Source organism: Notamacropus eugenii, chromosome 3, assembly GCF_028372415.1.
Source record: "Notamacropus eugenii isolate mMacEug1 chromosome 3, mMacEug1.pri_v2, whole genome shotgun sequence".
Classification (NCBI taxonomy): domain Eukaryota; kingdom Metazoa; phylum Chordata; class Mammalia; order Diprotodontia; family Macropodidae; genus Notamacropus; species Notamacropus eugenii.
The window spans coordinates 194462032-194483334 of NC_092874.1; the positions used below are offsets into that span (position 1 = coordinate 194462032).

Below are 21303 nucleotides of genomic sequence, written 5' to 3' on the forward strand. Positions count from 1 at the left end.
CCACCCATGTCTTAGACCCATCTCAATGCTTCTTCCTCTTCCCTTGTTTTCTTTTAGGCTCTCCTTCCTCAAACTACCTTGCTTTATCTTGTCTGTTTACATGTTATCTTTCTCCCCTTTTTTTGTTTGTTTGTTTCACTTTTGTCTTGTCTTTGTATCTCCATCACCTAGTATCTTTGTCTTTGCACATAATAGGCACTTTAAGAAATGCGCAGTTGGCTTGACTTGGATGTGACTAGGTCAAAGTTACATAGCTAATAATTGTCAGAGTTTGGACCTGAACCCAGGCTGTCTTTCTGCTCCTTCTGCTACATCATCCAGGGTAACCAACAGACCTCAAACCTGTCAGTGAGTTAGGGGGATGTCTGCCCCAACCTTGTGAAGACTTCCCCTGGTGGAGTGGGTGGACGAGAACAGTTTGTTCCGGCAGTCATGAAGTGGCTGGAGCAGACGCTGTGGAGCTCTTAAAGCTAGGACTGACATTGAAGATGCTGACATCATCCACTGCATCCCACACCATCTCCAGTTACCTTGACTTTTGTCTTGCCACTGACTTTCAATCACTCCAGAAGAGAGAGTAGTGAGGCTGCTGACTGTGCAACTCTGCCTCACTTAAATCCAATTCATGAGCAAATCAAGACATCACTCTCAGTGAAGTCATTGGTGTTCTTGGAAAACTAAGGATAAACAACTACAATAACTTGCCCTGGGTTACCCACTGAGTATGTGTCAAAGGCAAGGCTTCCTATCACACGGGCAGTGCGCTGTCCACAATTCCATTACTAGCTCTTGCTATGTATACGGTAAGCACTTCATAAATGTTGAATTCTTTAGTATGCTTACAGTTTCTTGTAAGTGTATCTTGATCTGTTAGGGTCCTGTTATAATTGTTATTTTTAGTACCACTTACTGTCACCTTCCATTAGCCCTCCTTGCATGTCCTGGAAGGCAATTTCTTCAGCAGCTTTAGAGTAAAGTGATGTCTTCAATAGCATACATGGCATCTTCTCCTTTGGCTAGTTAGATCCCTAATTCAATCAGAAAAGGAAACAAAGGTCATCTGTCCATCAGTGGCTATGAGTTTTGTGACTCAGAACTCCCAGCCCTGCCTCACTTCCTTTTCTTTTCAACTTCCTTTTAAGTTTAATTACTCAGGGAGGCTGAGACATGATTCTTTGTGCCACTCCCAAACCAATTGTAACTAAGTACTTTGTCTTTGCAAACAGGCAATGGTACTGTTAGTTCTGGGAAGAAAATGGGAGTCCTAGTCTTGGTCTATGGTGGGATTTGCAGCTTCTGAGCATTTCTCTAAGCCTAGTGTGAATCAGTAGAAAACTCTCTAGACTTGGAATCTGAGGATGTTGGTTTGAATCTTAGCCTTGTCCCTTGTTACCTTAAGGGACTTTGGGTAGGTCACTTAACCTGTTTCTACCTCAGTTTGCTGTCCATAAAAAGCTTCATGTTCTTCACGCAATATAGCCGTGGAAGAGATCTCATCCCAAACCCCTCATAGAGAACAAAACTGAGCCAGAGAGATGTAGCGATCTAAGTTCACAAAGGGAATTAGCTGCCAGGCTGGGACTGAAACTTGATCTTCTGACTCCTTCCAAGTCCACATTTCTTCCCACCTCATCTTTATGCTTTGAGATGAGAACATAAAGTCTTCATGTGTTAGTTTGGATTACCTGTCGGCATTTTCGTGGTGCTTTTTGATGTAGGGCTTTTCTTGGCATACCAACAAGTAAGTGTATAACTATAGTCAACCACTTGCTAATAGGTAAAATGACTTGTGATGACTCAAGCCAAGTAGAGGTTCAAAGCAAGAAAGGAAATCAGACTGTCCCACAGCCCTAGGACGGTCTTTTTCCAGGCCACCACTGCTCCTGGCTATCAGCTGTGTTCCATCACAAGAGCACTACTGACTAAGGAAAAATATTTGTGGGCTGAAGGGTGTCCAAAAACAAGAGCCCTCTGCCAGGGCCCAGAACTGTGTGTAGGGTTGTATCCTATTTGCTTTAGATGGTAACCCTTTCAAGTAAGGAAGGTAGCCAGGAGGCTGAAAGGAAGAAACTGGAGAGACTTGTTACTTTTCCCACCCTCCATGGAAGCCAATATGGATTTGTTCTCCCTCTGCTTTTCTGCTGTCCTTAATACTTAATAGTGAAAAGGAACTGCTTTGTTTAAAGAGGTGAATCGACTCCCTTAGAACCTCAGGTGAGCTCCCCCGTTGTAGAATCAGAGTGTATTTAGTGTTTCCCTAAAATCCAGTTCAGGGATCTATCCAGATATCTAAGAATCTCAACACTGTTTTACTAGCCAGAATCCTGGATGATCAGGTCCTGGGCCTAATGTGGCAAAGTAAATAGAATCCCAGACTTGGAGTTAGGAAGACCTGCTGCTGTGTATTTTACCTCTCAACCTCAAATTTCTCATCTATGAGATGAGGATGTTGAACCAGATAATTCCTTCCAAACCTCCATCTGTACCATTATGTTTTTCCTACACAGTGTCATCAAGGTAAGAGAGTGGAGGGGAGATGCTTTACTAAAGGGATGCTTTATTTTTCTTTATAAATAGACCCATGGACCAATGTCTCTTTGCATGGCTATTTGTAATTAAACTAAAAATTTAGCCTGTTTGTCTGAACTCAAATGATCTTCTCCTTCAAATCTTTTTTTTCTTCCACAGCTGTCCTCCCATCAGATCTGGTCACAAAGGTCAATAGACTTAGACTGATACTGCGCAATGAACCATTTAATCTGCTGACCCATGGTGGGGATTGGCTAATCAGTGTTCAAAGGGCAGTCTCAAGTGACCTTACCACTGTGATTCACCATGGGGAACTTAAATGATGTGGAAAAGGGGTTTCTATGTTCCGTCCGAGCTGAAAGAATTCAAAATCCCTCTTTCCAAGTCACTTCCAACCTACTGCTCCTTCACTAATCCCCTTGAAAGGCATATCTCACTTTGTATTGAAGTTCTTTACCATATGTATATTCAGTATTCTGTCTTAACCATATATGTCGTAAACTATAAATTCTGTGAAGGCATGGACTTTTTCTTATCTCAAGTTCATGTCTCTTCCAGTTCCTAGCCCAGTATTTGGCATAGAATGTTTGTAAAAAATGTTTGTTTGATGTTATCTGCCTCCGGAGAAAGAACTGATATTGTCTGAATGTGGACCAAAACATACTATTTTTCACTTTCTTTTTCTTTGATTCTTTTTTCATTCTATCTTTTTTTGGGGGTCTTCTTGTACAAAATGACTAATATGGAAATATTTTACATGATCTATTTCAGACTTCTTACCCTCTCGGGGAGGGATAGAATTTGGAACTCAATACTTTAAAAACAAATGCTAAAAATTGTTTTACCAGGAAATTGGGGGAGGGAATAAAATATCATTCTAAAAAATGTTTCTTTGAAAAACACAAGCAAATATTGTAGTGTTAACATGGTGTGTCCCTTCTTCCATATTGCCCTATTTCTGGCGTACTTTTATCCTTCTAGTCCCCCAAGTTCATAATCCTTATTATCCTTTACTCCTCATTTTCCCTCCATAGGAGGGAACCTTCCCACATCTGATCAGTGGCCAAATCTTTGCATTTTTTCCTTCATAACATCTCTCTCAGTCAGTACTTTCTCTCTACTCACATAGTCAACAAGCATTTATTAAGTGCTTACTATGTGCCAGCTACTTGGTCTGGCGCTGGGGGATGATTTGGGGCAACTCTCATAGTATAGGCTTCTTTCTTCATCATGACCCAGAAACCTCTTCATCCTTTATCCCTAGGCCCTGTCTTTGATTGATGGCTCCTCCCAGAGCCTCCATTGAAGTAGGGTGCCCAGGCCAGCAATGTCTTTATTTCCCACCAGGCTGCATTCCCCTGGATTCTACCCTTTTCAGCTTTCTTTTACCTGTTGTCTTCCCCGTTAGAATGTAATCCTCCTTAGGTTAGGCACTGCCTTTTTTTTGTTCGTATTTATTTTCCTTGTACTTAGCACAATGCCTGGCACATAGTAGAGTCTTAATAAATATTTACTGAGTGATACAAAGAAAATCAAAAACGGTTCCTATTTTTGCCATTGAGACATTTCAGTCGTGACCCCATTTGGGATTTTTCCTGGCAGAGTTGCTGATGTGATTTGCCATTTCTTTTTCTAGTTCATTTTACAAATGAGGAAACTGAAGCAAACAGAATTAAGTGACTTGCTTGGGGTCACACAGCTAGGAAGTGTCTGAAGTCAGATTTGAGCTCAAGTCCTCCTGACTCCAGGGCTGGCACTCTATCCACTGTGCCACCTAGCTGGTTCAATTCTAGACCACCTCAGTAAAGTAAATGTTGCATTAAAGTGAGGCATACAAATTTATTTTGTTTCTCAGTGCATAAAAAAGTTGTTTATAGTGTACTGTAGTACAGTATACTGTAGTCTATTAAATGTGCAGTAGCATCATGTCTAAAAGAAATCAATGTACATACCTTAATTTTAAAAATTTTATTCATCATCTGAACCTTCAGCAAGTCAGATCTTCTTGCTGATGGAGGATCCTCTGTGCTGATGGCTGCTGTGACTAATCAGGGTGGTGGTTGCTTGAAGGGTGGGATGACTGTGGCAATTTATTAAAATAAAACAACAATGAAGTTTGCCTCATAAATTGGCTCTTCCTTTCATTTGAACATTTAAAGGCCATTGTAGGATTATCAGCTGGCCTAATTTCAACATTGTTGTGCCTCAAAGAATAGGGAGGCCTGGGGGATGGCGGTGGAGGGGGGGAATCTGTCAAGGGTTGAAATAGTCAGAATATGCACAACATTTATGGATTAAGTTCCATGACTTATGGGTGCAGTTCATGGTGCTCCAATGGTAATATCAAAGGTCACAGATCACTCTAACAGATATAATAATGATGAAAAAGTTTAAATATTATAAGAATTACAAAAATGTGACACAGAGACATGATGGGAGCACATGATGTTGGAAAAATGGTGCTGATAGACTTGCTTGATACAGGATTGCGCAAACTTTCAGTTTTTACAATTAAAAAACTGCATTATCTGCCAAGTGCAGTAGAGCAGAGCTCAATGAAACAAGACATTCCTATAGTGCCCTCCTCCTTACCACTGCCTCATAGAGTTCCAGGCACCATCTTTTACATGAAACCTTTTCTGATTTCCCTGCCCCAAAATTGCCAGTTCCCTCCTCCAAAAAAAAAAACCTACCTTGTATTTAATTACTTTGCATTTCTTTGTATTTATATGTGCTTGTGGTCACTTTTTGGAATGTAGGCTCCTTGCAAGTTGAGAATATTTCATTCTTTGAACTGGAAAACCCAGACCTGGCACAGAGTAGGTAATAAAGACTTGTTGATTGATTGACGCTTGGCCCTTTATCTTGTACTTGGGCAAATAACGGTACCTTATTGTTTTGCTAAAGGTAGAAAAACTGAGGCAAGTAAACTGAAATCCAAATATACATATTTGTTCTTCTCTAAGCCTGAGGAAAAGCTCACATAAAAGTACCAAATCAAACTGAGTCAACTTGGAACTTGGAGAAGGAAGATACGCCTCACTTGGGAGTGACATACAGACACTGAAAAGGGGCATCTTTTCCCTTGCTGCTAGATACATTAGATTTAAAGTGACATCCATAGCAAAGATGACTTTGTAAGACTTTCATAAAATTCTTTCCTTACACCAACCTCATGAGATAGGTAATACAAATATTCCCATTTTATAGACTGGGGAAACAGGCTGTGACTTAAGAGTACCCTACTTCAGTCATGTCTGACTCTTCATGACCCCATTTGAGGTTTTTTTGACAGATATTGGAGTGATTTGCCATTCCCTTTTCCAGCTCATTTTACAGATGAGGAACTGGGGCAAATGTGATTAAGTGACTTGTTCAAGATCACACAGCTAGTAAGTGTCTGAGGCTGGATTTGAACTCAGAAAGATGAGTCTTCCTGACTCCAGGCCCAGCGCTGTATCCACTCTGCCACCCCGCTAATGAGATTTTAGGTAGAGATCTGTAGTGTACCAGCACCCAGGATAGACCAGGATAGGGTAACATGAAGCATATAGCATTAGAAAATCTGGTCTTTGTCCTGTTGACCTAAAAAACCCAGGTTGCCACACACTGGGCAAGCTAGGTATCCCCTGTTTTCCCATTACTCAATTTCTTTATCTTTAAATAAGGTAATTTCTTTCAACTGAGCAATCATGATCTCATTGGTTAATATTTACTGGTCCCCTAGTTGGAAAAAAAATATTTCCATTGAGGGCTCATGGATTTGGTGATTACTGGTGGGAGATAAGATAAACTGGGGAGATGTAAGGAGGGATAAAGTTAATTCTTCGATATTCATTCCTTCAAACTATGAGGAGTTAGGATAGCATGTTCATCCTCATTTGCGTCGTTGAGCATAGTAGATGCCATTTTATGTGTAAAACCTGCCGGTTGGTAGTCTTCCCTGGCATGTGGTAAGGAACACTGACTAAGCACAAAGCACTTTGCAAATATAACAGTTTGAGGTACAGGAGGGTTATTCTCAATAACAGCTATTAATATGAGTGTGTCTTCTTTCTCATAGCTTGCAGGAATTGCAGTCCTTGCCATTGGCCTATGGCTAAGATTTGACTCTCAGACGAAGAGTATATTTGAGCAGGAAGACAACAATTCCAGTTTCTACACAGGTAAGGCCAGAAAGGGAGAAAGAGGATGGGAACCTCCAGACTGTGGAGAAGTGATTTCTTGGGGAAAGAATTGGAGGACTAGTTTCTCCAGCTAACTGTGCTTACTAGGAAGTAATATAAACTGTATTTCCTTTCACTACTGTGGAATCCCAGAGCTTAGCTAAAGGTAGGCGTTGGGAGCAGAAGGATTATTTTTCCAATTAAACTTGAGTAGGGGGTACTTTGAGCCAGAAGTATTAAGTTGGTTTTAGGAAGATAGTTTGGGCCTCAAAGGATGAAAAAAAATCCTTCCTTAATGAAAATCTCCTTGTGACTCTGCTGCCCCTTTTACTCAAAGAATTCAGTCCAGTTGATTCACTTATACTGACCAAAACCCAAAGAGGGAGGGAACTGCATTGACTTTGTTGTTCAAATAAGAGAACCTGAGACTCAGGTAAGACTTATTTCCCAAGCCATTGAGAGGTAGCACATCAGAGAACCCAAGAATGTAGACTTCAGATTCCCATGTGAATCCCAGGGTTTGTTTTCCAAGTTGCTTGCGTTAAATGGTCTGGATTTGAAATTTAAATGCAGGAAGGAAGGAAGCAAGCAAGTAAGTAGTGATTGAACACATACTACGTTCCGTGCAGTGTGCTAAGCACTTGCACAAATGTCATCTCCTTTGAATCTCATAACATCCCTAGGACATAGGTACTATTATTACCTCCATTTTATAATTGAGGAAACAGGGGAATAGAGGTAAAGTGACTTGCCCAGGGTGACACTGTGAGTAAGCGTCTCAGGCTTGAATTGAACTCAGTGCTCTATCCATTCTGCCTCCTAACTGCATGGGGACGTTTGAACAAATAAAAACCCAAGTCTTCCCCCATCGATGTGTGTGTGTTCCTCCTTTCCTCCAATTCCACCCCAGAGCTTTCCATTTTTTTATTTTTATGGCTTTTTCATGACCCAACATGTCATCCCTTATAACAAAGATTCTAAAATAAGATATTAGAGATGGAGGAGAAAAGCAGTACAGCAAAACCAACAGCCATCTCTGCGGAGGAGGGAAGAAGGTGCATTTCCTCAACTGTTTTCTGGAGCCAAGCTTCACCATTATTTTAATTCATTCCCTCTTACATTGAAGCTCTTCCAAATACTATGAAAGAGCATCATGTAATGGAGTGCCTCACACAAACACAAGGTACAAGGCAGAGTTAAATGCTGATTGAGGGCCATCAAACTGGATTTCCAGGCTTCCAAGTAAAACACGGAATGTTCTATTTTCTGCTGAGTGTTTTGAATAGGTGGCTTCATTTACAAAAAACAAAAGAAGCTTCTTTAATTTTCAAAGGATGCTATCATAGAGCTCAACTCTTCCCACTTACCAAAGAAGCCATTTAAAGGAGGGGGGAACAATATTGGTGGACAGAGGTTCTCTTCCCCCTCACCCCGGGACGGGATGAGTTTCGATTTGGACTCTCCACTGGGCCTGGTTGGAGCAGGAAGGAGTCTGTTCACACAGCCTGTTTGGTTGCATTCCAAACAAGACTCAATGCTGGGACTTAACTGGTTTGTCTTTTGTTTTGTTTTAGGGTGTATCACCCCCTACCAAAAGAAAGTGAAATAGAGAAGTGAGCACAGTGTCAAAAAGCCAGTTTTGAGAGAACAGGTTTCCATAGTGTCCCGGCTTGTTTTTAGTAACAGAGAGAAAGGGAGAGGCCACAGGAGGGTTGTTGTACCATCTTGTACAGTCAGCTTCAAGAGAAGTGTTTACAAAGAGGTAGCTTAAAAGAAAATAGAGAAAGGGAGGTTGGAGGCTCTTTGGAGGTAGGGAGTGGGGTTGGGAGGCAAATTATTTCCTTTTGCTGTAGAATAGCACTTTTGCACTTTAAAAAAAAAAAATCCCTCCTTTCTGGCCAGAAAGAATGTCCAAGTCTTTAAAGGGATGTCATGTGGAATCAGGATTCAATTTGTGCTGATTAGCCTCAGAGGGCAGCAGCAGGAACAGTGAGTAGGAAACATAGAGACAGATTTCCTAAGTTAGAAGTAGGTAGCAGGTTCCTAGGACAGCACCGTGGCTCAGTGGATAGAACACTAGGCTTGGAGTCAGGGAGACTCCTTTGTGAGTTCAAGTCTGGTCTAAGACACTCACTAGCTGTGTGACACTGGGCAAGTCATTTAACCCTTTTTCGCCTCAGTTTCCTCATCTGTAAAATGAGTTGGAGAAAGCAATGGCAAACCCTTCCAGTATCTTTGCCCAATAAACCCCAAAATGGGATCATGAAGAATCAACACAACTGAAACAACCAAACAACAAATATGGGTTTCTGCTCACCCCAGGTCTTCAAGCAGAGTTTGTTGGATCTTGTAAGCAGTAGAAAAACCAATGGCTCTAGAGCAGAGGTTCCCAAACTTATTTGACCTACTACCCTCTTTAAAAAAAAAAATACTCAGCACCCCTCTGGAAATCTACTGTCTTTAAACCTTTAATTTTTTTTTTTTTTTGAAATTTGCATCATTTCAAAAAAAGTAATTTTTTTAAAAGACATTTTAAATTTAATAATTAATTGTAATTTGTGGAGTTTTTCCTGCATTGAAATTCTAATGATACAATATTGTGTCACATAACCATAAAGTATTGTATTGTAAACAAGTCATTACATGTAAGTATTCCTGCTGATGCCTGCTGGACTTCCCAACAATGCCTGAAACACATGCCTGAAACACATGCCTGCCAACACTTGCTTGTTAAGACATGTAGGTGAATTTGACCACTGATGGCTTATAACTTATATTTTGTGTGTTTATTTGGAAAATCATGTAATCATTACAACTTTAACTCTGTTACACAACAGATGAAACATGTACACACATTTTTTTCAAAATTGTCTTCTCTTTCCTTATGCTTCCACCACCCCTTTTATTCAAGGCCCCTCAATTTCAGCCAAGGCTACTACTACCCCCATGGAGAATTCCAGTGCCTTCCAGGGGGCATTATCATCCACTAGAAGTCCTTTGACACCTTCCCATCTCTAGATCTAGGATTCTAGGATCCTAACAGGAACATCTGTACAATTAGAGGTTCGCCTCTTGGGTTCTTCAGAGTCAGTAAAGCTTTTGGCAGGGAGTCAGGAAGTCCTGCCACGTAGTAGCTGTATGACTCTGGGCATGTTGCTTAACTTCTGTTTCCTTAACTGTAAAATTGGGATAATCATAGCACCTACCTCACAACATGATTCTGAGGATCCCTTGATTATATTTGTAAATATAAAATTTGTGCCTGGCACATACTGTAGTTGGTGTTTAATAAATGCATGTTTTTTTTTCAACTCTGAGTTTCCTTAATCCCTTTAGGGAAAGTAGAATTGACAATGAATATCAGGAGCCATTTCAGTGTGTCTTTCCTGACATCAGCCCAAAGTCATACCAATATTCCACCCCCTCCCCCCAAAGAGTCCCTTAATTCTTTCATTGTCCTCCCTGCAGGGTGAATAACCTCTCCATTCTGATTGCTGCTGACAACCAGATGTTTTATTTTATTAACTGTGGCCTGGATCCTGGCTAAATTTGTTGATCAGGGCAGATTTAGAATGTACCTTTTGTAAAATGGAGTGAATGGATGGAGACTTACAGTGTTATCTGTCAAATGAGACAGTATTTCTATAAAGTACTTAGCACAGTGCCTAGCACATGGTAAGTATGGAAATACTTATTCCTTTTCCACCAAACCTTTCCCCTGTGGTTTGGAAGGTAGTCACATGTGTCAAGTTGAGTGGAGGGCCCTTTTTTTCCTTGCACTTGGAGACATCTGGTCAATGCAGGGAATACCTCCAGCTGATCAGTGGCCCTGAATGCCTCAAAGAGCAGGAAAGAGTATTAATTCTGAGCCAGTCAAGAGTCTGATCCTTGTTGTCACTCATAGGATGGGAACTGGCCCCCCACCCCCAGCAACCGAAACTAGGCAAATCAGCTGCCCAGGGCTATGTTTTTGTGATGGTGAGCAACACTTAGAATCTTTTGAGGAATGCAGATTTGTTTCTCTCTAGTTCATTCTACCCTAGACCAGTCACTGTAAAACTGGCAGCTGTGCCTGAAGTTGAGAAGCAAGCCAGAAAATCTTACAGATTCCTGTGATTTAGAGCTGGGAAGGACCTTCAAGATCATCTAAGCCAACCCCTTCTTCTTTCAGATAGGCAAACTGTTTATGAAATATGTATTAAGGAATATAAGAACAGAAGCTTCCTCCCTTCACACACACACAAAAAAAATGACGGTGATGTTGAAAAATCTTCCTATATGGCCAGTGTCACAATCCCCATCACCTTTTCCTATGCTAATCATAGGTACCATTTTTCAGGCACCACCTTCTCTATATAGACTGAAGTTTTTTGTAAGGTGACCACTTTCTTAGAGTATAAAGAGGGAGACTGGATCTGTGAATTCATTGGTATAGGGAATTCCTTCTACCTATCAGGTCAGCACTTTCTCTTCATCTTATAGTCTTTAGAGAATGGAGGAGTAAAAGTGACTTGCCCAGGGTCACCCAGCCACTAAGGGTCATAGGCAGACCTTGAACTTGAAGTCAGCTTCCTATCAACTATGCCACAATGGCCACTCATGTGAATGAAGGTAATGGGAAATAATATTGGGTGGGACGTGGCCATAGGCTAGCCTAAGTGGTTAGACACTTGATCTTATGCCCACATCTTGTCTGTTAACCCTTTGCTAGTCCCTCTTCACCACTTATGCCAGCTGCCAGTCTTCACCTGGGCATGAGTGAAGTAGTCAATTTATGACTGTGATAACAGTAAACTGTCTCAGTCTCAGCTAACTATCTTGGGATGAATAATACATTTCATATAATAAGACAAGTTGCATGACTGTGGTTTGAAATATTTTGGCAGTTAAGTAAAGGCTAAAAACTTAAACTGTGTAGTAGAGTTGCCAAAGAGACTTTGCTATTTTTATAACCTCACTCCCATCATCGTTTTAGGAAACAAATAGTTTGCAGAAACTTTTTACAGGTCCTCTCCCATGGAAATAAACCCAGAGGCTCTGGGACTGGCCACAGCGCCCTTGGCCCTAGAGAGCAGCTACTCTCTCTTCCTCCACAAAGGCTCTTGATAAATTGGGACCCTAACAGAAAGGAGCCTGACTTGTTGTGCTTGTTCAGGTGGTAGGAATGACCATACACTTCCAAGTGGAACAGTTACCTGTGTAGGTGACCAGAACAGGTCACTCAGAGGAGCACAGACAATAACTTGTCAGAACGTCTGTTTAATGTTTTCTATGCATGCGGAGACAGAATGAGTCTCATAAATTGGGTTGGGGCAGGGAGCCACAGAGAATTGATTCAGGAAGCAATGTAGCTATCCATCCAGGCACTAGTATATCAATACCATTGTCCCTAGGACATATGCCAGACCATTCAGCTGGTAGTAGCACCCCAATACTCAACTGACTAGAAAGCCCATCACTGACACTAACAGCCACAGTTCTTACAGTAGGGAGCAGACCCGCCAGGAAGTCCAGCAGGATGTCTGTGGTCAGAGAGCCTCCATAGGAGAGCTATTGGTGAAGCTCTTAGTATTGGAGGGTTGGAACGCTGATAATGCTAATGGCTGAGTGCCTTGTGGTTAGCTAATACAAGCAATTAAATTCTATGCTTTCTGTATCTTGCAAGAAAGTAACAATTGCTCTTACCTAGAGACCTTTGAGGGTAAAGGAGTTCTTAGTATTCGTGGATTCAAACAGGCAGTAGGCGCTTGGGATAAATGTTTGGGTATGAGGAAAGAGCCTACTGTCACTGGAAAAAAAATGTGTTTTGACCTGAACAGGCAACCAGATATTTGGGGCATCAGAAAGAGACATTAAGTTTTTATCCCCTTGGGTCCTCCAAGGATGCATATTTTCAAAGAAAGAACTTGATAAAAATTGGTATCAAGAGAATCAGATATATAAAGTAGTTTCCCAAATTCGGTCCCAATATGTGCTTCTCTGATAAGAAAGAAATGAGAAATATAATTATTCCGAACAAGTAGAGCCCAAAGGCTTTCCTGGATTTTATTTATATACAAAAATCCCTAGGTGGTCTGGGAACTCTCTTGTACAGCTAAGTAAGTACCATTTCAGTGGAGGGAAGTGGAGGAGGGGGGGAGGTGGTCAGAAGGATCAGTAGGAAATTTTCTTTTCCTTTTGCTGAGTCTCAGAAAACTAGTCATCTATCCTGGTGTGATGGTCATCCCTGCATATTATAACCATCACACCCAAAGTTCTGAATTTTCCTAATCTGAATGCCTGAAATGTGTGTGAGGCCTGAAGCCTCTGCTTGAAAGAATGGTTGTTACAGAAGTTAATACTGTAATCCTAGAGGAGAGAATGCCCAGCTACAGATGACTTTTTCCATGAGTCAGACCCAAAAAGCTAACATGCATTTGTTTTGTAAACTGTAACAGCTTGTCATTGGCTGCTGATCCTAAGGGTTATTGGTTGGAAATAAGGGTGGAATTTCTAATGGAGACAAATAAGCTGCCTGTTTTAAAACCCAGCCCTACTTTGAAGGCTTTAAACGGGGGCCTGTTTCTGGTTATAATTTGGTATCTCCTGCTAAAAACATCTGACTCACATCTTGAGAAAGATACTTCAAACTGAGAACTCTTTCCCCTCCTTAACTTCCTAGCTTCCTTGGCTTTCTTCAAGTCTTACCTTCTATAAGAAGCTGAAATGGCATTTGCTGTTTTTTGTTTTCGTATAATCAAGTGCCTTGGACTGAATCTTGCCTTTATCTACCAGATACTTTACTAGAAGTAAAGTACAGAAACCAGAGTTTCTTTTAACTAAAAACCTATGTGTAATTGTATTGTTAATTATTTTAATGTGATTAAAGATCTTCCCCACCCATTAATGGACCTGCCCATTAAGGGGAGTTTGTTTAGGGAAGATTTGTAGGAAGGCCCACACCTTTTGTTTATTAGGCACTGGTTCTCTGGAGTTGTGATGCCCTCTGGCTCTAAAAAATGTGTAAATACTCTGAGGGTGAGGTTTTACTTTGGGGCTTACTGACTGGAAGAGTCTGGGAAGCCACTGAGGAGCCCCCTGGCTCTTGCTTCCCTCTCTGGTAACTACGTATGAATGGTCGGTCATCTGTCGATCAGTGATGTATGTCCGACAGTTGGAAGCCTGTCTGTTGATCTTTGATTTCTCTATATTTTCTCTGAAGTTCAGGGTGCTGCTGACGTTTTCCCCTGAACTAAGTGAATAATAAAAGTGCTTGATTAAAGTGATTGTTGACCCTTCAAAAGTTGCCTTTCCTTTTAGAAAAGCAGATCAGAGAACCTGTGATAGCAGGGTCATCTCTATGTATGTTGGGGTGCTTATTGATACAGAAGCTTTTCCCAGTCTTCCTTAATCTTAGTGCCTTCCTTCCAAGAATATCCCCAGTTTATCCTGTCTGGATCTGTGTGCTCATAGTCATTTGCCAAGCGTCTCCTTCATCAGATTGGGAACTCCTTGAGAGTACTTGGGACTGTCTTTTGTCTTTCTTTGTGTTCATGGGTGCTTGTAGACTGATCAAAAAAAGTTGTATTCTTAACACTTAGCACACAGTACCTGGAACATAGTAGGTGCTTAAAAAGTACTTGTTGACTGATCAACAAAAGCCTCCATCCTCCCCACCAACTGTTCTATAGCTCTCTTAAGTAAAAAAAATCATTGAAAGAACTATTAAGACAATTACATCTATGATTAGAAAACATTCTTTATGCTCTCCTTCCCCATGAAGAGTAGCCTTATTCTTGATTTTTAAAACCACTAGAACAGATTTTGTTTTCTAGATGAGCCTGGATTAAGTTAAATTCTCTTAATGCCTTCTCCTATAACCATGGTATCTCTGTTTTATAAAATGGAATTTGAACAAATTTGGAGGAATCTTTCCACCTTCATGAATTGTAAATCATTTTTAACTTCTTAGTCACTTCCTTTATGAATAATGACTAACATTAACATAGCATTGTAAGGTGTTGCAAAGCACTTTACAAATTTCTCATTTTCTCCTTGAAACAACCCTGGGAGGCTGGTGTTATTATTATCCCCATTTTATAGAGGAGGAAATTAAGACACAGAGAGTGTTTTGCCCGGGGTCACACAACTACTTAGTATATGAGGTTGTATTTGAACTAAGGTCATTCTGACTTTCACATTCTATGCCATCTTTCATTCAATTCAGTAAGTAATGTTTAAGCACCTAGTTTGTGCAAGACACAGTGCTCCTCCAGGAATCCAAGGACAAAAGGATGTCAAATATCCTTGATCCTTTAGAAGCACTCAAAAGTAGAGCCTAGATCTGGAAAGGCTGAAACAAAATAAGGAATCTGAGCCTTCTGAGCATGGGAGTAAGGAAAGGCTTTATTTAAACGCTTAGAGGCAGACAATGACATAATGGAAGTAGCTACTCGTCCAGTTTGGCTGGAAATTCATCAAGGGGATTGTTGTGAAATGGCCAGAGAGGGAGAGGAGAGCCAGATTGTAGAATGCCTTGACTCAACTAATGCTTTTTATGCCTCAGGTAGAAGCAGGAAAAGGCACCAGCTTGGGGGGAGGGGGGAGGGGCAGCTTCCTAATCCCCAACCAAGAGGCTTTGTTAGTAGCAGTTAAAAGAGCGCTGGACTTGGAGTCAGGAGTCCTGGATTCAAATCCTGCCTTCTGACACTAACTACCTCTGTAACTGTGAGCATCAGTTAAACTCACTGAGCACTGTTTTCATCCTCTTTAAAATGCAAATAATACTTGTACTTTCTGTGTTGTGTGATTGTTTTGAGGAAAGCATTTGTTCTTCACCACAAAAACCTTAAAATATTAGCAGATAGGATGTTTTATGGTTGTACTGGTTCTGCATGATGCATAGTTTATATCTGTTGGTAATACAGCTTGGTTCTAAGAGTTCCAACATTTAAATGTAATCTGGGTTTGTACTCCTCCCCCAGATAAGTCATTCAACCCTGGAATTGTCTAGAATTTATAACCATAATTAGCAAGGATTTTACTGAGTGACTTGACATCGCTGGATAGGTGGTGGTCAGTGAAGACAGAGGAACTGTGAATTCTTGGCTAAAAGCCTTCCACTTCCAAGTCACCCATCCTGCAAATGCATGCACAGCTGTGACTCAGTACTGACATGGGCCTGGGGCTTTCTGGCCTGGGTGGGTGCAGTGGGGATGAGAATCATCACTACCCTGTTTGCTGACCTTGAATAAGTCCATTCTCAAGCCTATGTTTTTTATATCTATAAACTGGAAGTGGTTATCAAACATTCGTGGACAGGAATGAAGGAGATGCCCGTAAATGCTTGAAGCCCTTGAAAGAAGCAATTGAAGAAAGGTAGCTCTGGGTGGTGACAAGGGAAGGCAGAGGGCTTGTGTTTCTTATCTTTGTGATCAGGCAGATCATCTCTCTGGATGAGATCCTCATCTAAAACATGGGGGAGTTAGTTTAGAAGAACTCTGAGGTGCCCTTCCTATCTTATCTTTGTGACCATATGATCTTAGTGTTATGATCTCAACACTACCCATATGAGTAGTGACCATTTAAACTATAATTCTGTGTATTCATGAGAGGCAGTACCCCATATTCATAAGAGTCTTGAAGACCTGGGTTCTAGTCCTAGTACTAGTGGCTAAGGAGAAAAGCAAAAACCCCCTGCCTTTAAGGAGCTTGGATAAACATCTATATAAAAAGGTACATACAGAGTAGATGGCTCTGTAAGCATTGTACGTGTGACCGTGGCCAAAGAACTTAGCAACTCCCTGTGTCCCAGTCAGCCTTCAAAGACTCTTAAGTTAGGGAAGAGATGCCAGTTTGGCAGGGGTAGAAAAAGCTTCCAACCAGCCAATGAGATCACAGGTCCAATTTCTTAGACCTGCTAAAAGTCAGAATTTTTTTTTTAACCTTTCCACAATGTCTTGTACATAAGGTAGGTCACAGTCGACTGTCCCGTGAGACTTCTCAGTCTGTTGTATTCTGGTACTGCCTTCACCACCCAATTGGATGTGTAGCCAGAATAACCCTTGGACTTGATGGTAGTCTTTCCTACCTCTGAGAACAGTAGTATAAATAATAGCCTAGCAAGATGAACAGATATAAAATCTGGGTCCTCCAGAGTCTTCTTAACTTGACCCCTAGCAGAGCATGTGCAGATCTGAGGTCATCCCCACCAATCTTAGTGCTTCTGCTATGAGGCAGGCAGTATTGGCCACCCATCCACTTTCCTCACCTTCTTTCCATATCCCTTTATCTCTTAATCTTTAAAAGTGCTATTCCATTCCAAGTTCCATTCTGGTATTCATGAACCAGTGAGAGCAACAGAAGCCTTTTCATTCTAAACATGCCTAAGTCCAGATAAAATAATATAAACCCTTTTAGAGATAGAAGGGGACCTTAGAGATCATCTAGTCCAGGAGTGGAGAACCTGAGGCCTCAAGGCCACATGTAGCCTTCTAGATCCTTAGTTGTGGCCTTTTGACTGAGTCCAAGTTTTATACAACAAATTAAGAAGATTTGTTCTGTGAATTTTGGATTCAGTCAAAGGGTCACACTTGAGGAGCTAGAGGGGACCCCTGATCTAGTGCTATCCTCTCATTTTAAAGACTAGCCATAAACCATGGGCAAATCATTCTACTTTCCTGAGCCTCAGGTTTTTTTTAATCTGTAAAATTGAAACAATAATAGAAAAGTCTTAGATTGCTCCATAAAAGTGAGATTATAGACTGTAACAGTCATCCCCAATGACATACCTGAGTCTTAATGTTCAGACAATGAGCAACAGTGCTCTAATCCATTTTAAAAATTTGACTAGTAGCACATTTGTCATCTCCTCCATACAAAGATCCAAGCTTTGGGGACAAAAACTCACTCTTTGATAAAAACTACTGGGAAAATTAGAAAACAGTATGGCAGAAACTAAGTATAGAACATCTCACACTATATGCCAAGATAAGGTCAAAATGGGTATATGATTTAGACATGAAAGGTGATTCCATAAGCAGATTAGGAATGTATGGAATAGATTACCTGTGAAGTCTATGGATCAGGGAAGAATTTAGGAGCAAATGAGAGAGCATCGTAAAAATGAATAGTATTAAATTTAAAAGTCTGCATAAATAAAACCAGTGCAACCAAAATTAGAAGAAAAGCAGAAAACTGGAGGAAAACTTTTACAGCAAGAATCTCTAATTAAAGGTCTAGTTTCTCAGATATATAGAGAACTGATTCAAATTTATAAGAATACAAGTCATTTCCCAATTGATAGTCAAAGGATATGAACAGGCAGTTTTCAGATGAAGAAATTAAAGCTATCATGAGTCACATAAAAAATGCTCCAAATCACTATTGATCTGGGTACCACCTCACAGCTATCAGTTTGATTAATATGACAAAAAGGGAAAATTATAAAATGTTAGAAAGGATGTGGGAGAACTGGGACCCTAATGAACTGTTGGTGGAGTTGTGAACTGACCCAACCATTCTGGAGAGCAAATTGGAACTATGCCCAAAGGGCTATAAAACTGCATACCCTTTGACACAGCAATACCACTGCTAGATCTGTGTCCCAAAGAGATCAAAAAAAGGGAAAAAGACTTATTTATACAAAAATATTTTTGTATAAAAAAGCAGCTCTTTTTTGTGATGGCAAAAAATTAGAAATTGAGGGGATGCCCATCATTTGGAGAATGACTGAACAAGTCATGGTGTATGATTGTGGTGGAATATTATCATACTATAAGAAATAACAAACAGGCAGGTGTCTGAAAAACCTGGAAAGATTTACATGCACTAATGCAGAGTAAAGTGAACAGAACTGGGAGAACATTATATACAGTAACAGCAACATTGTATGATAAACAACTGTGAATGACTTAGCTGTTCTCAGCAACAGTGATCCCAAAGACAATCCCAAAGGAATCATGACAAAAAATACTGTCCATCTCCGGAAAAAGAACTAATGGCACCTGAATACAGATTGAAGCATACTATTCTTCTTTCTTTCTCTTTCCCTTTTTTTTGTTAAAGTTTTCTTCCACAAAATGATTAATATGGAAATGTGTTTTACATGATTGCACATCTATAGCCTATATCAGGGCGAAGGGAGGGGGAGGGAGAGAATATGGAAATCAGTTTTTTTTTAATAAATGTTAAAAATTGTTTTTACATGTAATGGGGGGAATAAAATGTTTTTAAAAATTTAAAAATTCATGAACAAAAACATTAATGATAATTGTAGCTAGCATTTCTATTAAGCACTTTAAAGTGCTTTATAAGTATTATCTCATTTGATCCTCACAACAACCCCGAGAGGTGGGTGTGATTATTATCCCCATTTTACAGATGAGGGAGCAGATGAAGCCAACAAAGTTTAAGTGACTTGTTCAGGGTCAGACAGCCAGTTACTGGCTTCCTGACTCCAGGTCTGGTCCTCTATCCATTAGGTGCATTGATAAGCACCTCCCTAACTGTTATCCTGTATAAGATGCTTTATAAAGAACATCACACACAAAGCTATTCCTATTTTGTAGAATTTACAGTCTTAAGAAGCTGGCAACTCTTCACTTTACAAGACTTTAAGTCTGCTTAGACCATAATAGTCCTAGAGGACTATATTTCCTAAAGGAAATTTAATACACCAGCCACTTCCCTGAATCATTAAATATTTCCTTGGCAACGTAGACACATATTGTCCGTATGTTTAAAAAAAATGGTTGTCACGTTCATTTCACATTACAATAAAGAAATGAAGAGCCAGAGAAGCCCACTGATTTGTCCAGGGTGATCCAGTTATATCTTCTGCCTCTAAATCCAATATTCTTGTTATTTCATGATGCATTTTCCTTGGGCCTAGTGTACAAAATCAGCCAGGCCAGTAGATGGTTTTTTGGTTTGTTTGACTTTTTAACGATTTGCAGAGCTGTGCTAAGGAGTGTAGATTGAGTGTGTGTTTTCTTCTCTCCTTTTCTCTCCTCTAAGGTGTTTATATCTTGATTGGGGCTGGTGCCCTCATGATGCTGGTAGGTTTCCTGGGCTGCTGCGGGGCTGTGCAGGAATCACAATGCATGCTGGGCTTGGTGAGTGTCCCTTTTGAAACTGTCTCATCACTCCTCTCTGATCCTGTGTCCCATCCAGGCACAGATGACAGAGACCCCCTCTTTGACTTGGAATAGGGTTATTCAAGGAAATAAACTGTCCCAGTATCTCCCTAGCACTCTCTTCCCTTATGGGAGACCTCTCTGTCTATTAGCAAGCGATGGGGGTGGTGGGTGGTCAGCCTAGTTATATCTAGTTCTCCTTGGTGGTGACTGGTTTTCTCTTCTTTCCTCCCTAAATCCATCCCATGGCTGCCCCTAGGCAACTAAGTGCCAGAACTTTGCTTTTTCTTTTTTTGAAGACCACGTTTGCTTTTTTTCCCTGAATCCACAGGTATCTTTTTACTCTCTCCACTGAAAATACCTCTAGTTCCCTTAACTCTTCCCAGAATCTATCGCCTCCTTTCCCTTTTTCCAAGATTTAGGATCTTTGCAAATAAAACATAGCCATGCTTTTGTAAACTGATCAATTTAAAGATGACTTCCTATTCTCTGTATTTTATCTCTTCTAAGTCTTTGGCTTTTTTTTCTGACATTTAATCCTACTGCTACTATAATACTTTCCCTTTTTCTCCCTAACTTGTGACTTAATTATTTGTGTCCCCAGAAACCCATTCCCTAGGGTTTCCCTAGAATTTCCATTCTCCTTTGTTTCAGGATTCATTGAGTACTCGACCAAGGATATGCTTAAAATTGTACAGAACACATCCTGAAATCCCATGCTCTAACTACTTTTATGTGTGTGGGGTTTTTTCTCCTGACCCCTGTTCCCTTTTTTGTCTTTTAGTTCTTTGCCTTCCTGTTGGTGATTTTTGCCATTGAAATAGCTGCTGCCATCTGGGGTTATTCCCACAAAGAAGAGGTAAGCTTTGCCTGAAAGGACTCTCTTCCATTTCTTGGAGTAGTCTGGGTTTGCCAGGCATTGCTCCTGCCTATCCTCTTTGCTACTCTTTAAGCAAAATCTTGGTTTATCATGAAATAACACAAACACATACTCATACATGTGCAAGTATGCCCATGCCAGGGCCAGCAGTAATTCCATGTTTGCTCCTTCAGTTAAAAAGTGTTGAGGAAGTCTTTAGTGGAAACTAAAGTGGCCTTTTCTCAGGCTTCATCCCCTTTGGCTCTCACAACACTTGGATGAATATTGTGGGCTACCATTTCCTCCTCAATGCCCTCTCCAACCCCAGCCTTATTCTCCCACCAAAAAAAAAAGAAAGTACCCAAGAAGACATGGCCTTCCAAGAAAAACAGAGATGAGATGGACACTTTGGTATCTTTTTTTAGTCAGTACATATTTATACAGTATCTATTCAATAAATGTAATAAACATTATAGTGATTATAAAGCTGTAGGAAGCAAGGTTCCTCCCCTAGTAGAAAAGATACGACAAAGACAAGTAACCAGAATACAAGGCAGACATGATGGAGTGTTCTGAGAGGTACCAAAAATATCGTAAGTCCAGAGGGAAGAGAGGTCTCCCCTCGCGGAGAGCG

At 40.6% G+C, this 21303-nt stretch overlaps 1 protein-coding gene across 1 annotated transcript in view; it reads left to right on the plus strand.

Annotated features, from left to right (window-relative positions):
* Window positions 1-21303, plus strand: part of CD9 (CD9 molecule) — a 52097-nt gene that overhangs the window by 26879 nt on the left and 3915 nt on the right. Inside the window, exons 2-4 of the mRNA XM_072653710.1 lie at window positions 6593-6695; window positions 19692-19789; window positions 20595-20669. Of these exons, the coding sequence (XP_072509811.1) occupies window positions 6593-6695; window positions 19692-19789; window positions 20595-20669 (276 nt within the window). The remainder of the gene's footprint in view (window positions 1-6592; window positions 6696-19691; window positions 19790-20594; window positions 20670-21303) is intronic.